The sequence below is a fragment of the Eublepharis macularius genome, chromosome 18, assembly GCF_028583425.1.
Source record: "Eublepharis macularius isolate TG4126 chromosome 18, MPM_Emac_v1.0, whole genome shotgun sequence".
Taxonomy (NCBI): Eukaryota; Metazoa; Chordata; class Lepidosauria; order Squamata; family Eublepharidae; genus Eublepharis; species Eublepharis macularius.
Window position 1 is genome coordinate 22,990,907 of NC_072807.1, and position 26,978 is coordinate 23,017,884.

The 26,978-nt window shown below is 44.2% G+C and overlaps 1 protein-coding gene across 2 annotated transcripts in view; it reads right to left on the reverse strand.

Annotated features, from left to right (window-relative positions):
* NTRK3 (neurotrophic receptor tyrosine kinase 3) overlaps positions 1-26,978 on the reverse strand; it is a 409,536-nt gene that overhangs the window by 16,702 nt on the left and 365,856 nt on the right. Inside the window, exon 16 of one of the 2 annotated variants that reach the window (XM_055002826.1) lies at positions 11,994-12,068. The exons of the other annotated variant lie outside the window; for it this stretch is intronic. Within the exon in view, the coding sequence (XP_054858801.1) occupies positions 11,994-12,068 (75 nt within the window). The remainder of the gene's footprint in view (positions 1-11,993; positions 12,069-26,978) is intronic. 2 annotated transcript variants of the gene reach the window in all.

A 26,978-nucleotide genomic window follows, 5' to 3' on the forward strand; every position in this document is an offset into this window, starting at 1 on the left:
CAAAGGGTAGTTAATATATTCTTAATGATATTTATCAAAACATAGAGATTGCCAACCCACACGGCGAAGGCCTCTCCTACACTCCCTGAACTCAGATATCAGAACTAGTTGAGGGAAATGAACAAAACCACTTTGTGTAAAAAGAAACTTGTTTTCTTCAGCACCATCAAAATGGCAGAATTCATGTATGAGCTTTAACTGCCTCTAAAATTTCACCCCGAATGAAATTTGAAGTAAACTCGGAGACTGTTCTTCAGGAGACCTACAGAAAAATGGATGACTGAATAGTCCCTATTTAATTTCTTTTAATATTCAATTTCCCCCCACAACTTCACTTTTTTGCCATTGTTTTTGTAGATTCGTTTGTATCATATATTAGTGTTGTATGATTTTTATGCCATATATACTAAATTTATATATACAATGTATGCTATTTATATATGAAAGGATTTGAGAGCCAGCATAGCGTAGTAGTTATAATGTTGGATTAGGATCTGGGGAACCGAGGCCTGAATCCCCACTCTGCCATGGAAGCAAGTTGGGTGATCTTGGGCCAGCCACACACAAACTAACCAAACTCAGGGAGTTGCTGTGAAGATAAAATGCAGGAGAGAAGAACAACATCAGCAGGGCTTTTTTTCAGCAGGAACGCGGGGGAACGGAGTTCTGGAACCTCTTGAAAATGGTCACATGGCTGGTGGCCCCGCCCCCTGATCTCCAGACACAAGGGGAGCTTAGATTGCCCTCCGCGCCACTGAGCAGCACAGAGGGCAATCTCAACTCCCCTCTATCTGGAGATTGGGGGCGGGGCCACCAGCCATGTGACCATTTTATCCGAAGGCAACCCACTGAGAGCGGGACCACAAGTGACGCCTGACACAGGTTGGACACTAGTCAGCTTCCCTCAAGTTTTGATGGGAAATGTAGGCATCCTGGTCTTGCAGCTTGGCTCTCCGACTGCTGTCCTATGGACTTTTCAACTGTCACTTGTCCAACATTCCGCCAAGCTGCCTACATTTCCCGCCAAAACTTGAGGGAAGCTGACAAGTGTCCAACCTGTGTCAGGTGTCACTTGTGGTCCCGCTCTGAGTTCCACCACCTCTTTTCCCAGGAAAAAAGCCCTGAACATCAGTGCCTCTGGATTCCTTTGGGGAGAAGAATGGACATAAGTGAAGTAGGTAAACAAATAAATAAATGTTACATTATTGAGGCACAACATCAGAAAATGGATGTGAAAATTGGGTGTGACAAAAAAATTAAATGGGAAGAAGCAAAAGAAGCTTTTAAACTAGTTGCCTCCCCCAAAAGAGATTTCAAGAAACATTTTGAAAGTGCTGTGATACTTTTGTTTGAGAGTATTGGACTAGTATATGAGTGCTCCAGGTTTAAATCCCCACTCTGCCATAGAAGAGTGCCTGGTGGCCTTGGGCTAGACACACACAGCCTAACCTACTTCACTGAGAGCCAAGCTACAAGTGACGCCTGACCCAGGTTGGACATTTCCCATCAAAACTTGAGGGAAGCTGGCAAGTGTCCAACCTGTGTCAGGCGTCACCTGTAGCTTGGCTCTGAGTTGTGAAGATAAAATAGAGGAGAAGAGAACAATGTGAACCACTTGGGTTCCCCACTGGAGAGAAAGGCAGGTTATAAATAAAGTGAAATTTCCCAGTAACTTTTACACTCAGGTTGTCTCTCAATTCCCCCATATTACAAACAAATTTGGAAGTTCCTGCCAAAAGAGATATTCAGTGAGATCTGTTTCGAGATCTAAAATCACAGGTCCTTAGAATCCAAACCCTTTGTCCAATTTACTTGAAATGTGGGGGTTCTTTGAAGGACAGGCAGAAGAAGCCCTGCTGCAATTCTGGTGATATTTGGTTGAGAAACAACAGCTCCCCCTGAAAATGTCCCACACAGGGAATAGGTTCAGTGTGGCTCAGTGCTTCTTGGCAACAGGTATCTGCATCACACAGGAATTATGGAGAAATTCCAGTGAAAAATGCCCTGTGGCACCTTGGCTCCGGCATTCAGGGCAACCCACAGCAATCTCATTTCCAGTTTGGTCTGCCATGTAGAGGAGACAAAGTTTCTAAGCTATACAGTTCTGGATATGGAGGCCTGACCCCTGAAAATATCCTGTGTAGAAAGAGAACATCAAATAGCTGCATTGGCCCATAAATTCCATGCAGTATCTTTCATTAGGACCAACCCAAATGGCATGAACTTCTTTTACCCATCTTAAGCAAGCCATACCCAACTTATCAAATGACCCTCCGAGAATATAGCAAGCAAAATTGAGACTCCCATTTCCTAAAACACCTTCCAAAAATATGTCAAGTAAAAATGGCAAGTGTTTGTGTGCATTTACAGTCTTCTAATATCTAATACAGTCAGGGCTTTTTTTCTGGGAAAAGAGGTGGTGGAACTCAGTGGGTTGCCCTTGGAGAAAATGGTCACATGGCTGGTGGCCCCGCCTCCTGATCTCCAGACAGAGGGGAGTTGAGATTGCCGGCGCGGAGGGCAATCTCAACTCCCCTCTGTCTGGAGATCAGGGGGCGGGGCCACCAGCCATGTGACCATTTTCAAGAGGTTCCAGAACTCCATTCCACCGCGTTCCCCCTGAAAAAAAGCCCTGAATATAGTCAAGCTAAACAGAGAAAGAACAATGGTGATAGCTGAGCTTAAGACGAAGGCTGTTAAGATGTTCCTTACAATTTTATCCTGCCCACCCTCCGAGAAGCTCAGAGTACCAAGCATGGCCCTTCTCTCCTCCATTTCACTTTCATGACAACCCTATGAGACTGGTTAGGATATGAAAGAGCAGTCCAGTGAGCTTCACAGTCGAGTGGGCATCTGAACCAATATCACAGAGACCGACACTGTTGACTATTATTCCATACTGGTCGAATGGGTTTCAATGGCCTGTCTCCTCCTCAAACCTCCTTGCTGCTGTGAGTGGGGACAAAGTCAGAGCTGCCAGCAACAGATAGTCCTAAATAATAAAGCCCCGCCCATGTGACTAATGGTGAACCTCAGTGGCAGGCTGAGGAGCTACCACCTAAAATGCCCCGTCTTTCATAGTTGCCTGCCCAGTCTCCAAAGCTGTGGACGCACAAAGACGGTTTTGTGCTGATGATCTTCGTTCACAGTTATCCCCATACAGGCATCCTTGAACTGCTTTCACTTGCCTGTGAGAGCTGCTGTCTGGTTCTAAAGCCCATCATGGCAGATAGCAGCGGCAGGAAATTATCTGACAAAGGTTGGCAGCTCTGGAAATCTCACCTTTGTGACTCAGAACACGAAAAGCTGCTTTGTACTCAATTAGACCATTCATAGACTGTCTGCTCTGACTGGCAGCAGCTCCTGGATGTCTCAACCAGGGGAAAGTCTTCCCCAACACCTGCTGCCTGAGATGTTTTAAATGCAGACTGAACGTTGGACCGTTTTCATGCAAGGCGTGGTCTTCAGAATGGAGCCCCAGTCCACTCCCCATTAATATTACCAGCCAATGCCCACCCTCGGCCAATAACCATGCCAATTGCCCATACATCCAACACCCCCAGAGAGGCTGCTGAGATATACACACCTGCCATTGCAGGATGCTTCCCTATAAGTCAGACTATTCGTCTATCAAGATCAGCATTTAGATCTCTATGTCCTGTTATATCTTTATGTCCTCCAGAGTAACTAGTTGCCATTGTGTGAGACAGGATGCTGGACTAGATGGACTAGACTAGATGGACCACTGGTCTGATCCAGCAGGGCTCTTCTTTCACTTAAGAGGAGGTGAAATTGACAGAGCCTTCAGGGAGACGAAGATGAAATTAACAACCCCTCTGAGGAGCGATCTCTGCCGGCTCTGTCTTTTTAAACTACGCTGCCTGGTTAACATTGTGTCTCCCTACACTTGAGTATCCCTGTGTAAGAAGTCTTGTACAGAGAGACTCTATGTCTGATAATTTAATTGGAGATGCTGGGAGCTGAACTTGTGATCTCTACCACTGAGCCACCTCTTGGCTTCCTAAATCAGTGCAGCTGAATAAACTAATCGCTCATATAGCAGGCAGCAGGTAGCCTCTCTTTACTGTTGAGGGGACCCTGGGCAATGATCCTTGATATGAAAATAAAGGCAGCCACGGACATGTCCCTATTTTTATTTGCGAAATGTTGGTGTTCATTTACCATGGCTGCTTCAGGCCTTCCCTGCTCAACCAAACACCTCAGAAATATTTCGCTTGAGAAACATTAAAGAAGATGCACAAGATAAATGCTGATAGATGTGCCCTCAAGACCATTAGTGCTAGAGAGAAGCCATTTCAGAGTTTGCCCTCTTACAACCTCCCTTCCTCCCTTCCTGAACGCAACCGGAGCTCTTAAACCCTCCACGTCCCCCGAAGGAAGCATTCTGGCCAAGCAATCCACCAGGTGGGAAGAATCTGAAAGCTTTTGCTGCAAGAATTCACTAGACCAACTGGACGACTTCGGCAGCTAACCTTCTCCCAATGTCTTTGTGGGCACTGTCTCTCCATTAGAGGTTAGCCACAAATGGAGGCTGGAAGGAGACACAGAGAAAACGGAGGTGCTAATTTTCAGCAGCACTCAGTGGGACGGACAGTGCTGCGGCAGTTAGGAGCAGGATGAGAAGTTCTTTTAAGCCAGACAACATCCTTGCGAAGTCATAGATTTACTTAAATGACTCGAGGTCAGAACCCCGGCTGGAGCCTTATCTACTTCCATTGACTGATTTCAGTGTATTGAGGTTAGTTTGCAAATGGCAACAATGGTTTCCTGAGATTTTTATGCCCCATTGTGACAACTTTGCACTTTGAGCTAATAATAATAACTTTGAGCTAATAATAATAACTTTGAGCTAATAATAATAATAATAATAATAATAATAATAATAATAATAATAATAGAAAAGTCTGGATAGTCGACATTGCAATTCCTGGGGATGTCAGAGTCGAAGAAAAAGAAAAAATGATTAAATATAGAGATCTGGCAATAAAAAACACCCGACTATGGAAGAAAAATGCAACAGTAGTCCCCATTGTCATGGGGGCACTTGGAACCATCTCAAAAAACTTTGCAATTCATATGGGAAAACTGCAGCTTTCTGACATAACACCTACAGAACTGCAAAAGACGGCGCTGTTTGGAAAAGCGTACATATTACGCCGATAGCTGGTTGATACTTAGGTCTCCGGTGGAAACTTGTATCAGCTAGGTAAGGTCAATCAATAATAAGATGTGACCTCTGCTTATTGTTGATTGTGATTCAGATAATTCGAATGATGATGATGATGATGATGATAAATGTGCTTATATACTGCTATTCTAGACAGATGAGTGCCTCACCCAGAGTAGTGAACAATTTAATGTTATTATTATCCCCACAATACAGCTGGGGAGCTGGGGCTGAGAGGAGTGGCTTACCCAAGGCCACCTACTGAGCTCATAGCAGTAGTGGGATTCGAACCAGTAGTGTGCTGATTTGCAGCCGAACCACTTAACCACAGCGCTACAGCCTTCTGAAGGTTTGTCCCTGCAAATAGGTATATTCAACAACTCTTTGTACATGATCATTTTCAGTCACGGCTTCCAGTTTGTGTGATGACTTGCCTAGTTCAGTGAGGGTTAGGGTTAGGCAGGCAGGCCATTCCACAAGATGAGGGCCATAACAGAGAGTACGTGTGTCCAGGCAGTTGTTGATCTACCAAAGGATCATAGGAATGTTTTCCACTTAATATACCATCCTACACATCTTAACAACAACGGCAACAAAAAGGTTTGATTTATATACCACCCTTCAGGACAACTTAACACCCACTCAGAGTATTGTTATTATCCCCGCAACAAAACACCCTGTGAGATGGGTGGGGCTGAGAGAGCTCTAAAAAGCTGTGACTGACACAAAGTCACCCAGCTGGCTTCAAGTGGAGAGTGGGGAACCAAACCTGGCTCTCCAGATTAGAGCCCTGCTGCTCTTAACCACTACACCAAACGCATGGCATAAACACTGCGCGGAGGAGCTCTTGTACAACAGAGTTCACAACACGCACCCCCAACCACAACTCAATCTACTCACTGGATTGTGCAACTCGCTTGGGAGTAAGGTTGCTAATCTCCAATTGAGGCCTGACCTCCACACAACAGAGACTGATTTCCCTGGAGAAAAAATGGCTGCTTTGGACGAGGGACTCTATGGCATTATACCCTGTGGAGATCCTTCCCAAGTTTCCACTCCCAAATTCCAGCTATTTCCCAATCCAGAGTTAGCAAACCTACTTGACAGAGGGGTTGTTTTTGTTATTGTTTGTTTGTTTGTTTAAACCAGTGTGAAATCAATGCTGCTCCCTTGTCATTATACCAGGCTTTAATGCAACATATGCAAAGCTCGTCATATTACAGAACTTTTATTACACTACAGCTAGTGACCTTGCAAAAATCATAGCAGCAGATTACCTGATACATTATGTGAGTCTTTTTCTCTTCCCTGCAAAAGCCTCACCAAGAAATTGAAACACCAGCCACAGAAGTGGTTCCTAACTTTCTTGATACTGCTTGTCATAAGCCTTTACTCAAGGGGTGCAAAGCCTGTCCAGGGGATCAGGGAACAGCTGATCATGAAACAAGTATTTTTGCTGCCTTAAGCTCACTTGTAAATTAGGGCCAAAGTCAGCTTTCTCAGTTCAACGGTGCTATTGCCAGGGGCTTCAGAGAAGCAACAATTCCCTTCCAGTCAATGAACATCTAGAATCCTCTCACCCAGTCCAGAGGTCGCTGTGTCATTTTACATTGATCAATGGTTAGTGCCCAAAACATGCAAGTGGAATCAGAGAAGTTATTTTGAAGTTCAGAAGCACTTCTCAGCTTCTAATGATCATCTTCCTTAAATCAATACGAAGGCTCTTACAATACCTCTTTAATACTTTAAGCATGCCACTATACTCAGAGTCCCGTAGCTAAAGAGAGATCCCCCCACTTCCAGTACGACGTAAGCAGGGCAAAGATAAAGATCTTGAAAAAATATACCATCAGAAATCTGGAGTCGGCAGTGCTGAGTGGGGCAATGGATGTTTGGACCACCACATTTAGGGGGATGAGGAGAGCATCCAGCACTGATTTCTTCTACTATTCAAAAAGGTTATTCTAAACCTCTCCTTCTTTAAACAGATCCAGGGGACTTAGCTGTGTTAGTCTGTAGTAGCAAAATAGCAAAAAGTCCAGTAGCACCTTTAAGACTAACCAACTTTACTGTAGCATAAGCTTTTGAGAACCACAGTTCTCTTCAGCAGATGCACCTTTTTTCTATAAGCTTCTCCCCAGCCCACAAGATATATATAACTTCAGAACTGATCAGACCTCTGCCTGAGACCCTGGAGAGCAGCTGCCAGTCAGAGCAGACAATACTGACTTTAAGGACTGATTCAGTATAAAGCAGCTTCATGTGCTAACGTGATATGAAAGACCTCTGCCTGAGACCCTGGAGAGCAGCTGCCAGTCAGAGTAGACAGTACTGACTTTAAGGACTGATTCAGTATAAAGCAGCTTCATGTGCTAACGTGATATGAAAGACCTCTGCCTGAGATCCTAAAGAGCAGCTGCCAGTCAGAGTAGACAATACTGACTTTGAGGACGGATTCGGTATAAAGCAGCTTCATGAGTTAAGGTGATATGAAAGACCTCTGCCTGAGACCCTGGAGAGTCACTGCCAATACTAACCTTGATGGACCAATGGCCTGATTCAGTATAAAACAGCTTTATATTTCAGACATATGCAAGGTCCAGTCCTGGGCATCTCCAGTTCAAAGGATCAGGCAGTAGGTGATGGGAAAGACCTCTGCTTGAAGCCCTGTAGAGCTCATTCCAGTCTGACAAGGCTGACCTTGACGGACTGGGGGTTTGATTCAGTAGAAGGCAGATTCATGTGCATGTATATGTGCAAGGCGCATAGCATGGTGAACACAGTTTCCCCCGTTCCATCCTCACAAAGTCAAGCAAGGCTTGATATGCCCAAGACCTCCAAGTGCGTTTCACAGCACAGAAAGGACCTGAGCCTAGATCTCTCCCATCTGACATTCTGCCCATTACACCACACAGTTGCTTCTGCTATGGGTCAGGCCCTTCCAGCCCCCACCTACTGCAACGATCACTATATTTTCATGCACATTAAGTCCACTCATGTCGCTCCCTCTGGACTACTTATAGCTTATAAAGCAATTGCCGCAATGATTTTCAGATTACCATCCAATAAAATCCCATAATTTGTTACAAAGCATTGAGGCGGGTATTATACTGCTCTTCTGACATTTCAGAAATAATGGTTCACAGTCCATTTCTCAAGCCTGGATGCTGTCACAGGACAGCCGCATGAGCCACTCCGGAACGCAAACTTATCAAAGTCTGTAAGAATGACGAGAAAGTTAACAGCCAAAATGCTGGCTACATGGCACATCCTTAAATGATCTCAGTATGATTTTCCCCATTTTCTCTAAACAAGCGAAAACACACCCATGTTTCTGCCTCCCCCCCCCACCCTGGGTGAGCATGAACATAAATACACTAACACACTACAATGATTGTCCCACTATTTTCAGGACAACAAAGGAAAGGATACTCCACAGATGCCAATTTTCTGCATTTCCTACCCCAAACATTTCTCCCCTGCTCTAATCAAGCGGATTACATTTTGCATTGTCTTTGCATCCCAATTCCCTTCTCTGAGACACCCTTCCCAGCTTCTAACTAGGGTATAAGGGTTCAGGGATCAACATTCCTGCTGTTATCTGACGAAGGGAGCTTTGACTCTCAAAAGCTTAAATCTTGTTGGTCTTTAGGGTGTTACTGGATCTTGCTCTTCTACTGCAGACCAACACACCTGAAACTATCCATAAAATATACTGTCACTGATAGGAACAGTTAGACGGCCTCACAAAGCACAGTGCACTCGTCAAGTGTGTACGCTCTGCCTCCAATGCAAAACACACACATATCTTATCCTTCACTATTTATGCATCTTTTGCTTTGCCTTTTTAAGGGGCAGAGCTGGTCACTTTGGGAAGGAGCCCTTGGACTGGGAGTGAAGAGATGAAGTACCTAAAGGGAGACTGTCTTTTCACTCCGGGGAACAGCCCTTTATCTGAAGTGAATGGATGAAATATCTCAGGGCCAAGCTACACATGTCGAAAGACATTTGCCTGGCAAGTGGATTGAGTGGAGGGCAAGTGAACAGGGAGAAATACACTTGCTGTTCAAGTGTCATTTGTCACTTGTAGCTTGGCCCTAAGGGGGAAATGTCTGTTCACTCCACGGAAGAATTCAAAATTTTAAAAATTGGGCAGAAGTTAGAGCCCATTCACTTGCAACTTCTCTAAGGGCCAAGCTACACATGATGAATGACACTTGAACGGCAACTGGATTGAGTGGAGGGCAAGTGAACAGGGAGAAATACACTTGCCGTTCAAGTGTCATTCGTCACTTGTAGCTTGGCCCTAAGAATCAGCACAGTGCTCTTGTTAAAATGCTGGGTTATGCTTGGTGAGACCTGGGTTCAAATCCCCACTCTGCCCCAAAGTACATCAAGTGCCCTTGGGAAAGCTGCTCTCTTTCAGCCTAACCTGCACTGCTGGTATGTTGTGAGGATGCAACGGGAATGTACGGTGGCCTGAACTTCAAAGAAAAGTGGGATAAAAATATAATAAGTACACAAATAATACCAGATAGGAGAAAGAAGCTAGAGGTCTATCACCAATGGAATGGTACCCCTGGAGTTGGTGGCTGGCTATTGAGAAGGGTGAGATGCGAAGGCCGTGGAGTGTCAGGTTTGGCTTTTTTGGCTGGCAGCTATTTATCCTTATTTCATTTTTCAAATGTACACAGAAAACAAACATAAATGACAAAGATGTTAGTTTCAAGGTAGTGGTTTTAAAGTTGGGGGAAAAACATGTCTGCGATCATGCCTCATATGGTGTAACAGGGAACCACCCTACAGATTATGCCATGGCACACTTAAATTATCTTGCTTCTTCCCTCATAGCAGCTTCATTCCTTTAATTGCTATCATCCCAGTATGTTAACATTATTTAATTGCTATATTATTAAATGCTACAAGATGTACTAGGGGAATTTTTTAATCAGCATATTTTATAGACTGGGGGAAAAAAATAAAATCCGTAAAATAAAAAGAGAGTAACAGTTTGAAAGCAGCTATTCTGCAAAATAAGACAGTTGGAATACTGTAGCAATAAAAAAACAGTGGGGATGAAGATATTTTTTTTAAAGAAATCAAACATTAATGAATTATCAGACCCTTGAACAAGACGGCAATAGGGAACAGTGCTTAGGGGCAAGCCTGCAAAAATACTGAACTGAATAGCCAAAAAAGCTATCTTGTAATGAGCAAGTGGGTGTCAGTGAAATCTAAGACACTGATTGGCTAGGCTGCTCTGATGTCAGAGGGAGACTTTAGGTGCGTAGAAAATTCTGGGCCTGCCATTTGCTGTGCTGCCCTGAGCTTAGAGAAAAGAAGAACCTTCTGTTGCCACATGAACGTGAAGCTGCATTCTGATGAATCAGACCACTGGTCCATCAAGGTCAGTATTATCTACTCAAACTGGCAGTTGCTCCTAGGGTCTCTGGTAAGGTGTCTCAAATCTCCTATTGCCTGGATTGAACCTGGGACCTTCTGACAGAAGCTCGGCCTCTGAACCACAGGTGAAGAATTTTTGCTTCATCTGGCATTCCCTCAGTGATGCTTTCTTCCCAACCAACGTTTCAATTGTTGTTTTGGTGTTTTTGTTATTTATTTTAGCTGTGGTTTTAATTCTTTTAATGATGTGTGTGGTTTTTTGGGTTGGTTTTAATGGTTTTAAAATGTGGTTTTGTTAAGCATGTTTTAATCCGTTAGCCCCCTTGGTGGCCTTTGTGAGGGCAGAAAGGTGGGATATAAATGTTGCTCCTTGTCTTCAACTCTGTACTGGATTCTTGCTAATGTGATGTCTTTGTAAACTTGTGTTTATTTACCCTATGGCACTGTTTATGAAATTATCCTTGTACTAATCTCATACTGTGTAATCCACCTTAAGTCTCAGTGAGGAAGACGGACTATAAATGACATAAATAAATAATAAATAAAATGAAATAAATAAATAGAGCAGACAATGGGTGTAAGGAAAGGTGAGGATAGAATAAGTCGGGGTCTAAGAGAACAGGAGGCAGAGACTTGAGAAGGGGTGTGGGCTAAAGGACAGAGGAGGAGTGATTGAAAGGAGTGGAGATGAAGAAGGGAAACACGGAGAAAAGAGAAATAAGAACGAACAGATAGGAGAGCCATAGAAGTAAGGAACCCTTAGAATTTTCAGTGAAATCTTAAGCAGTTATTCCAGTCCAAGCCCATTGAAATCAACAGGCTTAGACTGGAGTAACCCTGCTTAGGATTTCATTGTTTGAGAACTGGTAGTGGACACCACAACAAAATGGCTACCATGAAAGGGGCAGTCACAGAATTATTGTCATTGAGGGTTAGATTTACTTGCAAAATGTTGGGAAGTTCCCACAGTGTTAGGAGGTCTCAAGCCAAGCATTCCCCTTTGATGGAGGGAGCCGTTTCCAAAGGCAGTCTCAAAGATGATGACTCCTTAGATCTTCCGAAGCACCTCCTACCCCAGTGAAGTGGAGGAAAGCTAGGGCGGGCTCTTTGCTTTAGAGGAAAAGCAAATGGGTGCCACGAAACACATGGAAGGGCATCCGGCCCGCCTAGTTTTAGCAAGAAGGCAAAGTGAGGGGATGCAAGCAGCCTAGACAAATGAGCAGACTAGAGTCCCATATTGGTAATTACGGCACTGGAGGAATCCCCGTTTGCCCTGGTGTTGAATCTTCAGCATGCTTAGCGCAGTCATTAGCCCAGCCCCCTCCTGATCTTCATGTTCTCAATCATCCAACAACATCCACAGTCTTTCCAGCTGCCCCCACTGGAGTCGAAATCCACTCACTGTTGTAGCTGCCACTGTTGCTAGTCTCTGTTGTTGCCACGCTGCGCTGAAATAGCCCTTCGGATGCGGCACTTCCTGACAGTTAATGGGGGTGAAGACAAGGGAGAAAGGAGCGGGGAGGAGGAAAACAACAGAGAAGGAAAGCGGGGAGGGAGGACAGGGGAGATGTGAAGGAATGACGCAGGGGACAAGAAGGGAAAGGGTGTGTCTTTAACGGTATCATACGGTTTTTTACGGGCTGCAACATTCCCACAGCTTAATGCATATTTCCAGCTTGTCAGTCTGCTCTGGCCAGCTCGCCTATTGTGAGTCAAAATCACTTACAGGTGGTTTTACAAATTGGAGAAATCATAGGGTCGGAAGGGGCCTCTAGGATCATCTAGTCCAACCTTCAGCACAGTGCAAGAAATTCACAACTACCTCCTCCCACATAACCTCAGTGACCCCTGCTCCATGACCAGATATCTAAACACCATCATGATCCCTAGCCGAACTGGCCTGGAGAAAATTGCTACCTAACCTCAAGGTGGTGACTGGCATTACCCTGAGCATGTAAGAAGGGGACACGAGAACTATGCACTGATGTAACCCTTCCTGCCCTTGGTTCCCTCCCCCCCCTTTCTTGTATATATACTACTCATACATTAGTTATTACCAATCACAATGGGACATGTATAAAGTTCCTCCATTGGAGTAACTGGAGCTTAATTTTTCCCTAATTCCAGGAATCTGGAATTGACCCCATCTTGGGAAAGTTAGTATCTGTTGTTGATTTTATGATGAACTGTTGTTTTATGAATTGTTTTAATATTTGTATTATATTTTTATAATTGCTGTACCTCGCCCTGAGCCCGCTTGTGGGAAGGGCGAGTTAGAAATGTAATAATAATAATAATAATAATAATAATAATAATAGTAGTAGTAGTAGTAGTAGTAGTAGTAGTAACAATAATAATAATAATAGTAATAATAATGTCTCAAATCTGGTAGAGAAAAAAGTTCAACATAATGAAACACTAAAGTTTTAGATTTTGCACATATGATTTTGCAAGGTACTGTCAAGAGGATTTTCCCATTCTTTTATTGATTGATCCAGATTTTCTTTCTGCACTGCATCCTATTCTACCTGAATTCCTGATTAAACAGGGAGAATTTCTAAAATTAATTCCAGAACTGGAGTGTGGACTTTTTGATACAGCTTTCAGTTCCTTCAGTTCATCTCTCCCCCCCCCACCTTCTATGTTATGGTTGCAGACCTGGGCATTGATAAAACACCCCAAATAAGCAATCTTGAAGTGATCATATGTAATTGGTTGAGATTCTTTGTATGTGGTTTTTATTGGCATGCACCTGTGCTCTTGTGTGTTGGAAAATATCACAAAAAAGAAACTTGATACAACTGCATGTAATTCCATCAGATTGCTCCCCCCCCGTAGTGTTTTATCAATACTCATATGTACATCAATAATTCAGAGTGTTGGGGAGAAGGACGTTAAGGAATTGAAGAATCTGCACAGTGATTGGTACAGAATGCAGAAATAAAACAAACAAAAACAAATAGGGAATTTCTAATCCGTTTAGTTCCATCTCGGTAACAAAAATTACTTATTTGGAACTTCAAAATCCAGAGGGAAATTTGGATGAGAATTTCAGAAGCATCTCAAGACAAAAATCAACATTTTGGCTGCCACTGTTCTGAGCTAGTCACTTTGGGAAATAATACTGGGACAGTGACGGGAGGATCAAGTTTAGAAAAACAATCTTACTCCTCTTTAAAAACTTCTCCTGCATTCCAAGTTACACTGTGTCTAAAAATGAAAATTCCACAACCATTGGCGGCACATTATGCATAAGCAAACAATCCCCTAGCAAGAAAAGCTATCAAAAATCAGAAGGGGGGGAACAAATATAATAAAGAATAATGCTAATCTCATCTAACGTGCAGGGGTGAAAGACTGATTTCCCCCCCCCTGCCTGTCCCCATACAAATAACTTACAGAGACGACAATCTAGTGTTGATTTACAGCCCACTTTGAGTAAATATAAAGAAACTGCCCTCTCTTCTGACTACATAAATGCAATGATATCATACATTTTCTTTGTACAGACAAGGAAAGAGCAGGAGGGGGAGTAGAAATGCTCCCCCCCCCCCCCGCTGCTGTGCAGATCTGGCAAAACATCCCAAAGCTTAAGGTATTGCATGTCATCGCTAATGACTGCATAGAATTAAAGGGGATTTGGAGCAATATGTTTTCGGTTAATAATTGATGATTTGCTCTCGGCGTCAAGAATTAAACGAGAGGCTGGCTTTACTGAAACCAGGCGCTAGCCTGCCAAGCTTCCAAGCTTCTGTCTGTCTCTGTCCCCAACCGATGGCTGTAAACTTTCCCTTCTCAGAAATGTGAGAAATTCTGGGTCACCCGCAAAGAGGTCAATTGCCTTTGGAGGAGAGAAGCCACAGGAGACTGCCAGCATTTGAGGAAGCTTCTCTGTGTTTCTAAAGCTACGTGTTTCAGAGGGCACTGCGAGGGCACGGAAGGAGCAAGCACGCAGATAGTACCTTGAGTTTGGCAGCCTCAGTTAGCATGAATGCTGCAGGAGGATGAGGAAGACTGAAGATGGGAGTCTCTCTCTCTCTCTCTCTCTCTCTCTCTCACACACACACACACACACACACACACACACAAGCACATACACAAACACAAACACGCACACACAGAGAGCTAAACTACGAGAGGCACTATATGAGGACGCTCACATGAAAGGAGTCACAATGTTAGCCAGGAAGCTGAGTTTTAAAAGAGATTGGAAGGCTTTGTCAATTTCCCTTCTGAGGGTTTGTTTATTTCCTCTTTGCCTCCTAGAAGGGGAGGTGAAACTGACAGAGCCTTCGGGCTGTGTATTTTCTCCCGTTGTGGAATTGTATTTTAAGACTGTTGTACCCCATCCTGACCCCGCTTGTGGGGAGGGTGGGCTAAACACCGGATAAACTAAATTAAATACATGTGTGCAATTTTGTGCAACGTGGTACATCAAACACACCATTTGAGAAACAAGCATTTTATTACATGCCACAGTGGATGGCTGCTGAATTCTAGGCACGCGTTTCCCCAGAGATGTTTTCTGTGCATGTAAAGAATGAGAACTCAGAGCAGTTATAACTGGTGAGATATGGGGTAAACTCAAAGAGGATCTTTTCACTTGGAGGGCTGTACATGAAAGGGAGAAGGAAAGATCACCATTCCTCAATATATCTTAGTCATTTCCACCACAGAGTATAATTATTGTACAAGCAACAGAGCAGAGGAAGAAGAGGTACATGGAAAAGGGCAGGACAATACAGACACAGCTGCCTCAGGTCTCAAAAATTCCTCAGGGGTTCTCTGACCCTCTTCTGAGGAAAGGGACACATGGCTCAGGGGTAGAGCTTCTGCTTTGGATACAGAAGGTCCCTGTTTCAATCCATAGCATGTTCCATTAAAACTATCTCGTAGGTGATAATGTGAAAGACTTTTGCTTGAGACCCTGGAAAGCAGCTGCCACTCTGAGTAGACAACACTAACCTTGATAGGACAAGGGTCCGATTCATTGGACGGCAACTTCATGTATTCAAATAAAGTGGCTGCAATCTGTGACGTAGGTAATAAGTGTCTATATCTTATCTTTATTGCAAACACCAAGAGCAGGGAGCAGGTCTATCCTGTACAGATCATAGGGAGAACTCTGGTACATCAGACCAAACATCATGCTTCTATAGTGGGCAGCCCAAACTTCCCACTCCTAGACAGAGTTGCCCAGCTTCCACCAAAAGGGACCCAAGAAGCCAAGAAGCATCAGATCTGAGCAAAAAATTCTGACCACGTTCTGACCGCAAGAGAAGAGGAGGAAGAGAGAAAACAAAAACTCTGCAACTCTTGCAGTGCAAATATCTTAATTACAGAAGTTGAGAAGGACATTTGTATGTAAATTTCCATCATTTGGTCTTCTGCCTGTCTTCCAGAATGGCCCTTCAGACGAAGGAAAGCTTTCAAGTTTGTGACAATTAAAGAGCTTCCGAGGCAATCAACACACAAAGAAGGAAAGGAGGAAACACACACACACACACACACACAAAACCATCTTTTATGCAAAGCCTATTAAGCTGTCTACTTCACATCCTTTTGGATTTCTCTTCCCGATCTGCAAGATGTTTGCAATAAGCGGGGGCCACCTTTGTTACAATAACACCAATGAACTCTGGTGACCCTTGATATAATTAATTCATTTCTGCTTCCCAGTTTATCTCAACTCCCTCCCTACATCTTGAAGATTTGCCTACCTACGCACGTGATGCCAAGCTGCACCCAATTTATGGTGTCACCAGCAATGGGCTTTCAAGGGAAGTGAGAAGCACAGGTGGTTTTCTGTTGCTTTCCTCTGCAGAGCAACCCCAGTTTTCCCTGGTGGCCTCCCATCCAGGTTCTGACCAGGGCTGACTCTACTTAAAGGTAAAGATAGTCCCCTGTGCAAGCACCGAGTCATTGCTGACCCATGGGGGGGACGTCGCATCACAGTGTTTTCTTGGCAGGCTTTTTGTTACAGGGTGGTTTGCCATTGCCTTCCCCAGTTATCTACACTTTACCCCCAGGAAACTGGGTACTCATTTTACCGACCTCGGAAGGATGGAAGGCTGAGTCAATCTTGAGCTGGCTACCTGAACCCGGCTTCTGCCAGGATTGAACTAAGGTCGTGAGCAGAGCTTGGGCTGCAGTACTGCCGCTTACCACTCTGTACCACGGGGCCCTTAAGACCCTACTTCGCTTCTGAGATTTTATGAGAATGGGCTAAACCATGCCACCTTCCCTCCTTCGAAGAATTACTTTATGAGCAGAAATTATCAGATTAAGTTATCACCTGGGATGGAGATCCCGAGATGGGAGAAGCTGTGCCTGTAGAATGTCTGCTTTCTATGTACTTCTGTTGGAATTGGCTTGCAAGATCAGACCAAAATGCCTGTCCCATCTTGCATCCAACAAAAGCCAGCAGGTTGCCTCCGAAAAGACCAGAAGCTCAGCAGCAACACACGAAGCTGTCTTACACTGAGAGTCTCTCAACATGAGACATCTGACACGTGAAGAACACGTGTCAGGAGATGCGATGTTATCCAGGAAGGGTAGTTTAAAAAGGCAGAGCCAGAGTCAGGGCAAAAGCTTTCCTATACACGGGAGCTGTGTGAAGGGACTGTGGAATGCCAGAAGGGAAACTTCAGCCCATTGGAACCTCTCCAAGTCCAAGCCCGGCTCTGGAAGGCAGCTCCAGCCCAGTTCCAGTCCTTGCTGCTCTCTAGTTGTGATCCCACACAGTTTTAGACTGTAGAGGTGAAACTGACAGAGCCTTCAGGGAGGCAAAGATGAAATTAACAAACCCTCTGAGGAGTGATCTCCGCCAGCTCTGTCTTTTAAAACTATGCTTCCCCGCTAACGTTGCATCTCCCTATACTTGACGAACATGCACTGAGGCATCTCATGAAGAGAGACACTGAGTCAGACCACTGATTTAACAAGAACAGTATTGTCCACTTTGAGCGAGGGCATCTCTCCAAGGCTGACATCAGGCTGAGGTTTTTCACATCACATATTCCCTGGTCCTTCTAACTAAAGATGCCTGGGATCTCCTTGGAAGACCACTGATGTATCCAAGTCAGTGATGCCTTCTCTGCTTAGCAAAAGTTCTCCAGAGACTCAAGTAGAGGTCTTTCTTATCCCCTACTACCTGATTCTTTATAACTTATAACTTATAACTTTATAAACCTCTCTTACCTCTCTTAGTTAATCATTTCTTCCAGGGCTTTTTTTCTGGGAAAAGTGGTGGTGGAATTCAGTGGGTTGCCAGCACAGGGGGCAACTTTTGGCAGGAGGGGGTGCCCCTGGTACCACATGCGCACACACAAAGTGTGTGCATGCTCCCAGGACCGCACAATGATGTCACTTTGAGTCAGCTGGAACAAGGAGGGAGTTTTTTAAAGTTTAAATCACCCTTGGCAAAAATGGTGACATAGCTGGTGGCACGGCCCCCTGATCTCCAGACAGAGGGGCGTTTAGAATGCCCTCTGTGCCGCTCGGCACGGAGGGCAATCTAAACTCCCCTCAGTCTGGAGATCAGGGGGAGGGGCCACCAACTATGTGACCATTTTCAAGAGGTGCCAGAACTCCGTTCCACAGCGTTCCAGCTGAAAAAAAGCCCAGATTTCTTCTGAATTTAAAAAAGTACCAATTTTTTAAAAAAGAAAAATCTTTTCCAAGCAACAAAGGGGTTTAATTTTCTTGGTTATACTGTTACTCCTTCTTTTCTCTCTATCTAACCCCCCCCCCAACCTATTTATTTTTCAGGCAAAAAATAACATTCATTAACAAAACTAGGAACAAGAACATCTAACAGGAGTCTAGTGGCATCTTGAAGACCTGGTCTTGAAGACCAGGGCTTACTTGTTGAGTCTATGGGCACTTTTGGAATTTTAAGAATGGGTAAGAGGAAAGAAAACAAAATGGGGCAGAGGAAAGATGTCATTCATGAAATGTTAAGAGATTCCATCCTTCTATGATGCAGGCAGTCGTTTCTAACTGGGCATTCTCAGCAGACACAAAAGTGAGGGCTCCTCCTACTCTAGTGAAGTGAAGGAAAGGCAGGATTTGCTTTTTGCTTTGGGAATGAATAACAACATTCAACTTATATGCTGGCCTTCAGGACAACTGAATGCTGACTCAGAGTGGTTTACAAAGTGTGTTATTATTTTCCCCACAACAATCACCCTGTGAGGTGGGTGGGGTGAGAGAGCTCTGAGAGAGCTGTGATTGGTCCAAGGTCACCCAGCTGGCTTCAAGCAGAAGAGCAAGGAATCAAACCCGGCTCTCCAGATCAGAGTCCTGCCGCTCTTAAACACTACGCCAAACTGGCTCCAGAAAACATATTAGTGGCTTCCATGATGCCTTCAGGCACAACTGTTTTTATTTAGGACTGCTTTTAATTAACTTTGTGTTTATGTTGATTGGCAGTCCTAAACTGTGTTTTTAAGCTTTGTTTTATTTATTTTATAATTATTTTATTTATATCGCAAGCCACCTTGAGTTCCTGCAAGGTAGAAAAACAGCAAGTAAATGTTTTAAACAAACCAATGTTGGGGACCATCGTCTTCAGTGTTAAGAGATCATGAATATCGACTTCTGCTTCAGGAATTCAAACTTATTTAATGAACTACGGAGATTCTAGTTTATATAACTAGTAAGCCCATGCACAGTGTAAGCAGCTTTTTGGATCATAACTATCGATTCTCTGATACGTACTCCCACCCCTCTTAGCACTCCAATGAAGTGGCCCCCCATCAGTTTGATAAGAGCTCTTCTCTTGTCAGCATCTGTCTCATTACTGAACATTAAACATTAAATGAACAACAAGCACATCAGAAAACATCCACCAAACAGGTGGAAAGCTGGCAGGAAGAAAGGGTAGTGGGGAAGGGAGTCTGAGGATCAGGTGCTGCTGGGCGGGGAGGAGGACAGAGAAATTAGGATAATTACCTTTCCTGAGATAATAGCGTGCAATGCAACACAGGCTAATTAGCCTGATTAATTCCTCTGCACTTGCACAATGCTTGGCTGTGAAGAGCTCTTCACATTTTCAAAAGGATGGGGTTGATAGCTAACAATTTGTTTATCCTGTGGGGTGTAGTGAGGGAGGGGAGAAGAAGCAAAGGAGGAATGGAAGCTTAAAAGATGATGGTTCCGTTGAAGAACAGAGAAGATGCACTGTGATTTTAGAGCTATGACCATCACTGATCTTCAAGATTTACAGAACGACCCCGAGGAATGACAAGTTTACCAACATTCATTTCCCCCCTCAAAGTTCCACAAAACATTATTTCATGGATGTTATACCTGAAGCATCCCATGCATACATACAAGCTCTCATCTGATCACATAATCAACATGCATGTGCGAGCCAGAGATTTAAGAACCTCTTCCTGCTATTACTGAAACAACACCAACCTCACAATTCATTTCCCTCAAAATTCCTACAGATGCGTTATCAAATTTTATTTTAGGCAAAATTCAGCATCAGAGAATTGCTCCTGAATCTTGCAACGTGAAAAAGAGATTTTTTTTTTTACAAAGATAACGAACTGATGCTCTAGAAGACAGTGCTGCTAAAAATGCCACTGAAACAGAGCAAAAAGGCAAACAGATAACATATATAGTGAAATAACATGTAGAAGATAGCATATGCAATGTTATATGTAGCCATGCAATTTGGGGCTCCTCCGCCTAATATTCTGACAGGTGCCCTAATGAGGGGTTGGGTACCCTGACAGCTCCTCGACCAGCTCTATTTAGCTGGAAATGGCCAGCATTTCACAGGCCATTATTTCTTCAGCTTTAATCAAGAAGAAAAGGGCTCAAAGCTCATTTAATTAGCATCAATCAAGTGGGAGGAATGATAGAACTCCTGAAGGGCAGGCGAAAAATCGATTTCTCCAGTAAGTTGCAACCAGGTTTCCAAGACGAGCGGCCTACTAACCAAGCACTAAATATGCCATGACAGTACGTTTAACGGTGACTTTTGTGCACCTACAGAACAGCTGGACAGAAATGTATACAGGGCAGGGGATCACAATAATAGGGGACGCTACGACTGAACTACTTGAAAGTTTAGGAAGTGCTATAATATAATAATAACAACATTTGATTTATATACTGCCCTTCTGTACAACTTAATGGTTACTCAGAGTGGTTTACAAAGAGTGTTATTATTATCCTCACGACAATCACCCTGTGAGGTGGGTGGGGCTGAGAGAACTCTGAGAGAGCTGTGACTGACCCAAGGACACCCCAATGGCTTCCAGTGGAGGAGTGGGGAATCAAACCTGGTTCTCCAGATTAGAGTCCTGCTGTGGGAAGTTACATGGGTCACATACCATCTGCTCAAGAGGACCCTCAGCTGCTAAAGGCTTTGGGAGAATCCAGATAGGGGGGTCATGGTTCAGTTGTAGGACATCTGCTTGACATGCAGATGGTCCCATGTTCAATCCCTGATATCTCCAGGTAAAAGGATCAGGTACTAGGTGATGTGAAAGACCTCTGCCCAGGATCTTAGAGAGCCACAGTGAGTCTGAGAAGACAGTAGTGACCTTGATAGACCAAGGGTCTGATTTTGCATAAAGCAGCTTCATATGTACTATTATAGTTTTGGCTAACATACAATGGCCATGTACTACTGAGCATGGGTAAGGGGAATGGGCCAGCAGGCTCTCCTCCAGCCATCATCCAAGTCAAGATCCCTGCTGCACCACTCCTAGAAACCTGACCTGAGCAGGCAGCAGGAAAGGTACCAATAATAAATAATAGATTGGTCCAGAGCCTGGCAGCAGCCCTGGAACCTGAAGGGGTAGATCCCTATCCCACCACACACAAAGAAAATTCAAGCTCCAATGCACTCTATCAAAATGCCAACAGCAACTGTCTCTCCCTCTCCATTGTCTGCAAAAGCCAGAGCTGGGAGCCCCCTCCCCCCTGCTCTTTGCTCCCTTGTAACAAATTTGGAGCTCCACACTTGGAAGGAAGACCCGCCTATCAAGCTAAATTGGGCTTAGATTGGAGTTTCCAGGGCAACAGCAGGAGTTCAGACAGCGTTCAGACCATTACTGCCTAAGTTGCCAAGGGAATTGATTGCAGGTGCCAGACTCTCTGGCTTGACAAACAGCAATGAACATCAACAAACGATGCTTGCAATGACCACCTGTTCATTTAGAATGGGGCCTCACGAACATCTTGTTCGTGAACAGCAGATTGGGCTATTTGTGGCTTTTTTTTGTTCATATTGCTGTTTGTGCTCATCTCTAGTCTCAGGTAGCAGATATTGGACAGATATTTTTCTGCTCTTGATTGAGGAAAGCCACTGCCAACCAGAATACGAAATATTGAAGTATTTGGACCTACGGTCTGACTCAGTATAAGGCAGCTCCATTTGATCATACTAGATATGCTGCAAATTCCCCCATGAATATGTTGAACAGTTGAATGTACCCTGTCCAAAGGTATTAATCAGATGTGAATTAAGCAACCATCTTGTTTGTTTCATGGCTGGCACGAAGCCTGCCAAACATGTTGCATCAGGTTTTTGCAAATCCGTGCATGTGCAAAGATGCTTCGGATTCAAATCAATCAGCATCCATTAGCATCACAAAGGACTACTGAGACAAACGCTGAAGGGCAGGATGTTATTAAAGCACAGCATTTACTGATGACTGATCTATATGATTTGTGACTGATCTAATTTTCTATTTGACCAATAACAGAGCTGTTGTGCAGCAAGGATAGGGGGTAGTAGGACTCAGGCTGTGGGGGAATGTGCACGTGCAGAGCGCCAATTGCATGGTTATGAAGAAATACAGTGAAGTGATGAGCAAAACAGCCACGAACTGGTTGACGAACATTCAGACTGATGATCGAAAAATCGGTTCCGTTTGCCTCCACCAAACTGGATATGAGGCAAACTGGTAGGTGTTCCAGCATCTCTAGTTCATATGCTCCAATCTCTTCAGCAGCAAATGTGCAGTGAAAGTCTGATTCAGATATTTCAGTGGGGTAAAAATGCTTCCTGTATGGAAAATGCAAGGATCTTCCTAAGTGGCAAAGCAGTTCCTTGTAAACCTGTCACCAATACTTATTTATAATAATATTAATAACTGTGCTTATATACTGCTCTTCTAGGCAGGTTAGTGCCTCACCCAGAGTAGTGAACAAGTTAGTGTTATTAATATTATCCCCACAATACAGCTGGGGAGCTGGGGCTGAGAGGAGTGGCTTACCCAAGCTACTGGACATCCTAGAAGTGATGTCATTACATTGCCAGGCCTACCAGAACCACTCTAGTATGTGGGCAAAACTCTATGGTTTTTGACTAAATACCCGGGACAAACAGTGATGTCATCATGTTTACCCGGCAATGTGATGACATCACTTCCAGGCACATGGGGAGTAATATCGACAAATTACCATACTGCCCAGCCTCTCCCCAGTTTCCCACTCTTTCCCCCCCACTGGCAGCTCAGCAGTGGTGGGAACCTTGGCCTGGAGGCAGCAGGGACCTCACAACACCACTTGGAACCCTTGCCCCAAAAGATTGACTTCAATAGGCTTAGAAGAGTGTAACTACTTAGCATTGTACTGGTAATTTAAGAGTGTGTAATAGGGATTGCTTCTTTGTAACACCCTCCCCCGCATGTCCCTTTCCTGAAAATTTATCTCTGATCTTTTTGTACTTGTTTTTGGTCCCCCCCTCCCCACCAAGTCTTCCAAAACCATAAAACAAAACTCTCTCGTCTTGTCAAAGCAGGTCTAAGCAGCTGAACTCATTCCTCAGTGATCTGCATTGGAAAGGACGCATCTGTCTTCAGGCGGAACGCGGAGAGACTTATGGGGAGAAGAAGGCCAACATTGCCGCTGCTTTTGTTCCGTAAATGTCTGTTTGTTGTGTGCCAACGTGCAGTGGGAAATTAAGCAGTTCACCTTTGCAAAAGCACTTTGCATCCCACTTATTCAGGAGCCAGATGGTGCTTCCCTCCTTTGTTTTAAAAGATTAGAAAACAGCAAAAAAAAAATTATAACAACAGGAGTTGAGTCTTGAGCCTGGAATGTATTTGTGCCTCCCATAGGTTGTATTTTAGTGATATTGCACAAATACATATACACATGAGCACAAACATACACTCTGTGTCTCTGTCTCTGTTTCTCACAGACACATACCCCAAGAAGTCTGGTGGGATTTGAAGCAATCTGACAGCCCGTCAAGAGCTTTAGACCTGCCATGTCAATGTCAGGCATACTATGGAATCCACCACAGCCTTCCCTCCAGAAAATGATAAATTGCTGCATTCCTCAGGGAAAACTCAGCTCCGATGAGCGCAACAACATTTCAAAGAAATCACCCGAACCTCAAGTTTGCTCGGAGTTCCCAAACTTGGAGAAAGGAATCTGAGTCCCTTATAGGAAGATGCTCTACTCAAATGAGGAGGTACCTGGAATAGGACCTTGAGGGAGAGATGGTCTAAACCTTTCATTAAATTTCAGTGTTTTTTATCTCTCTGTGTGTGTGTGTGTGTGTCTTCGTTCAACTCCTTCTCTCTTTGTCTCAGGGCCAAGCTACTAGTGACGAATGACACAGGTTAGACACTTGTCAGTTTTGATGGGAAATGTAGGCATCCTGGTCTTGCAGCTTGGCTCTCCGACTGCTGTCCAATGGACTTTTCAACTGTCACTTGTCCAACATTCCGCCAAGCTGCCTACATTTCCCATCAAAACTTGAGGGAAGCTGACAAGTGTCCAACCGGTGTCATTCATCACTTGTAGTTTGGCCCTCAGGGTATACCTCCATAGCAGATATGCTGCTTTCTCTACAGGGAAAGGAATTCCTCAAAAGCTCTACATGAGATCTTTTAACTGGACATTACCAGTGATCATGTGCATGCAAGAAACGTGTTCCGTCCTTGAACCATGGTCCTTCCCACTCCTTATCACTGGACTTAGACCAGGGGGACTTGAGTTCAAATCCTCACTAGGTGGCTTTGGGAAAATCATGGACGTTCGCCCTAAACCATCTCACAAGGTTTAGAATAGAGCAAATCCAGCAGCGCAATCCTCAGCAAAGTCACATCAAGTCCATGAAGCCAAACATCTTAGAACACGTCACTCTACTAAGACTGCACTTGAGTCTGTTAACAGGAGTTCCTTGGAGGAAGTGCTTCATTTCATAGCGATGCAGGAAAGGGCAGCATTTCTACATCGATCGTAACATCTAGTTTTGATCTAGTGGTGTTGTCAGGGTCAAATTTGGGGGCTTCGGATCACGTTTTTGGCAGAGGGGCAGCAAAAGCAGGCTGTTGCTATGCTTTTGGAGTGTGGGTGTAATGCGCCACGTCTTACCTATGGCAACCCTATGAATGAAAGACCTCCAAAACATCCTCTCATTAACAGACTTGTTCAGATCCTACAAACTGGAGGACGTGGCTTCTTTTACTGAGTCAAGCCATCTCATTTTAGGCCTTCCTCTTTTCCTGTGCCTTTGGAGTATGGTTACTATAATGAGCTCCACTAGGCTGTTCAGCCTAAAATTTCTTAACTGCACCACAGGCTCCAGCTTATGTTTCTGTTGAGGACTGGTGCACGTTACTGTAAGACTAGGGTCGTCCCCCCCCCCCACAGGTATGGAATAAAGAAAAAGAGAGGATTGTCTTAAATGTGTATATAAGTTTATGTCCAGTAATAAAAAAAACACCTTTTTTGTGTATGTTTTTATGGGGGTTAACTTATATTCAGGGTCACCTTCCTTTCAAGGAAATGTGGCATTATTTATTTATTATTGCATTTCCCTTCTTTTATAGAATGCACGCCAGTTTGGTGTAGTGGTTAAGAGCACGGTACTCTAATCTGGAGAACCGGGTTTGATTCCCCACTCTTCCACTTGAAGCCAGCTGGGTGACCTTGGGCGAGTCACAGCTCTCTCAGAGCTCTCTCAGCCCCACCCACCTCACAGGGTGTTTTGTTGTGAGGATAATAATAACATACTTTGTAAATTGCTCTGAGTGGGCATTAAGTTGTCCTGAAGGGCGGTATATAAATCAAATGTCATTTGTTGTTGTTGTTGTTGTTGTTGTTGTTGTTATACATGGGCTTCCCAGAACTCCCATTCTAGGCACGGCCAAGAACCAGCCCAGCTTAGCTTTAGGAAGCTTGCTTTATTACATGCCTTCAGACCTTTCCCCTGGGCCATCCCTTGGCCCTCTGCTTACAGGGCCCAGTTTTTGCTGCATCGGATTCTCCCTTTATGTGGTGATTTGTTCTTACGATTTGTTCTTTACGGTCATAATCTTCCATTTTACACATCTGTTCAAATGGAGATTTGTCGAGGCAGGCTCAAAAACTGCGCTCATCAAATGATATGTTGGCCATGACGGATCTTCCTCTGCCCCGGTTTCCAAGCTACACAAGCTTATCGAACATCCTCCTGAATATTCCCGACGATGACACCCAACAATCCACCTCTGGCAAATTATTCCCTTGTCTAAATTGTGGTTGTGCTGGAGGAAGTGTATGGAGGTCGGGCCCAAATTGCCTATTATTTCCTCTCCCATATTTTATGCGCAGTTATCAGTCACTTTCCCCGTTGCCTTTTCCGTAAGCCCCGTGTATTAAGTTTCCTTAATCTTCCTCTCCAGGTCGTGGCCTCCAATCCTTTAATCATCTTTGTTGCCCTCCATTAGATTCTCTTTAATTTATCAATGTCTTTTCTTTAATGAAAGACACAGAGAAAGACAGAGAAAAGAATGTAACAGCCTCTTACGACTGCTGCAACAGGGAGAAAGTGAAGGGAGAGAGAAAGAATCTTGATGGTGGGGGCGGGGGGGATGAAAAAAGCACAAGTTCAAGTGAAAAGTGACGGTAGGCATGTGTAGTCCGTCTATACAAGAGGGTAAGAATGAAAAGTTAATCAGATTTTTTTCCAAACAAGGGAGGGCTGCGTCTAACATTTATACACACTTTATGGGTTTTATGTGCAACTTCTATAGTAATTATACATACAATGTATACCATTGAGGCATAAAAATACCATGTAGCACACAGATTTACTGATGCACAGATAACACTGAACATGTGCATATGCAGTAGGAAATATTTGGAGCAAAGAAACAGAAGACAGTATAAAAAAAGAAAGGTTTGTGGGTTCGGTTTGCACAAGGGGAGGCGACTAGAGACTGGGCTTTCTCAGCGGCTGCACTTCATCTTTGGTACGCCACCTCTTGGCTTACCTCAGTTCAAGGTGATGGTTATTACATACAAAGCCCTACATGGCCTTGGTCCAACATACCTACGAGAACGCCTCTCTCCCTATGTCCCGCCACAGCAGCTTCGCTCATCTGAACAGGGTCTCTTGCAGGTGCCAGCCTGTACATGGGCG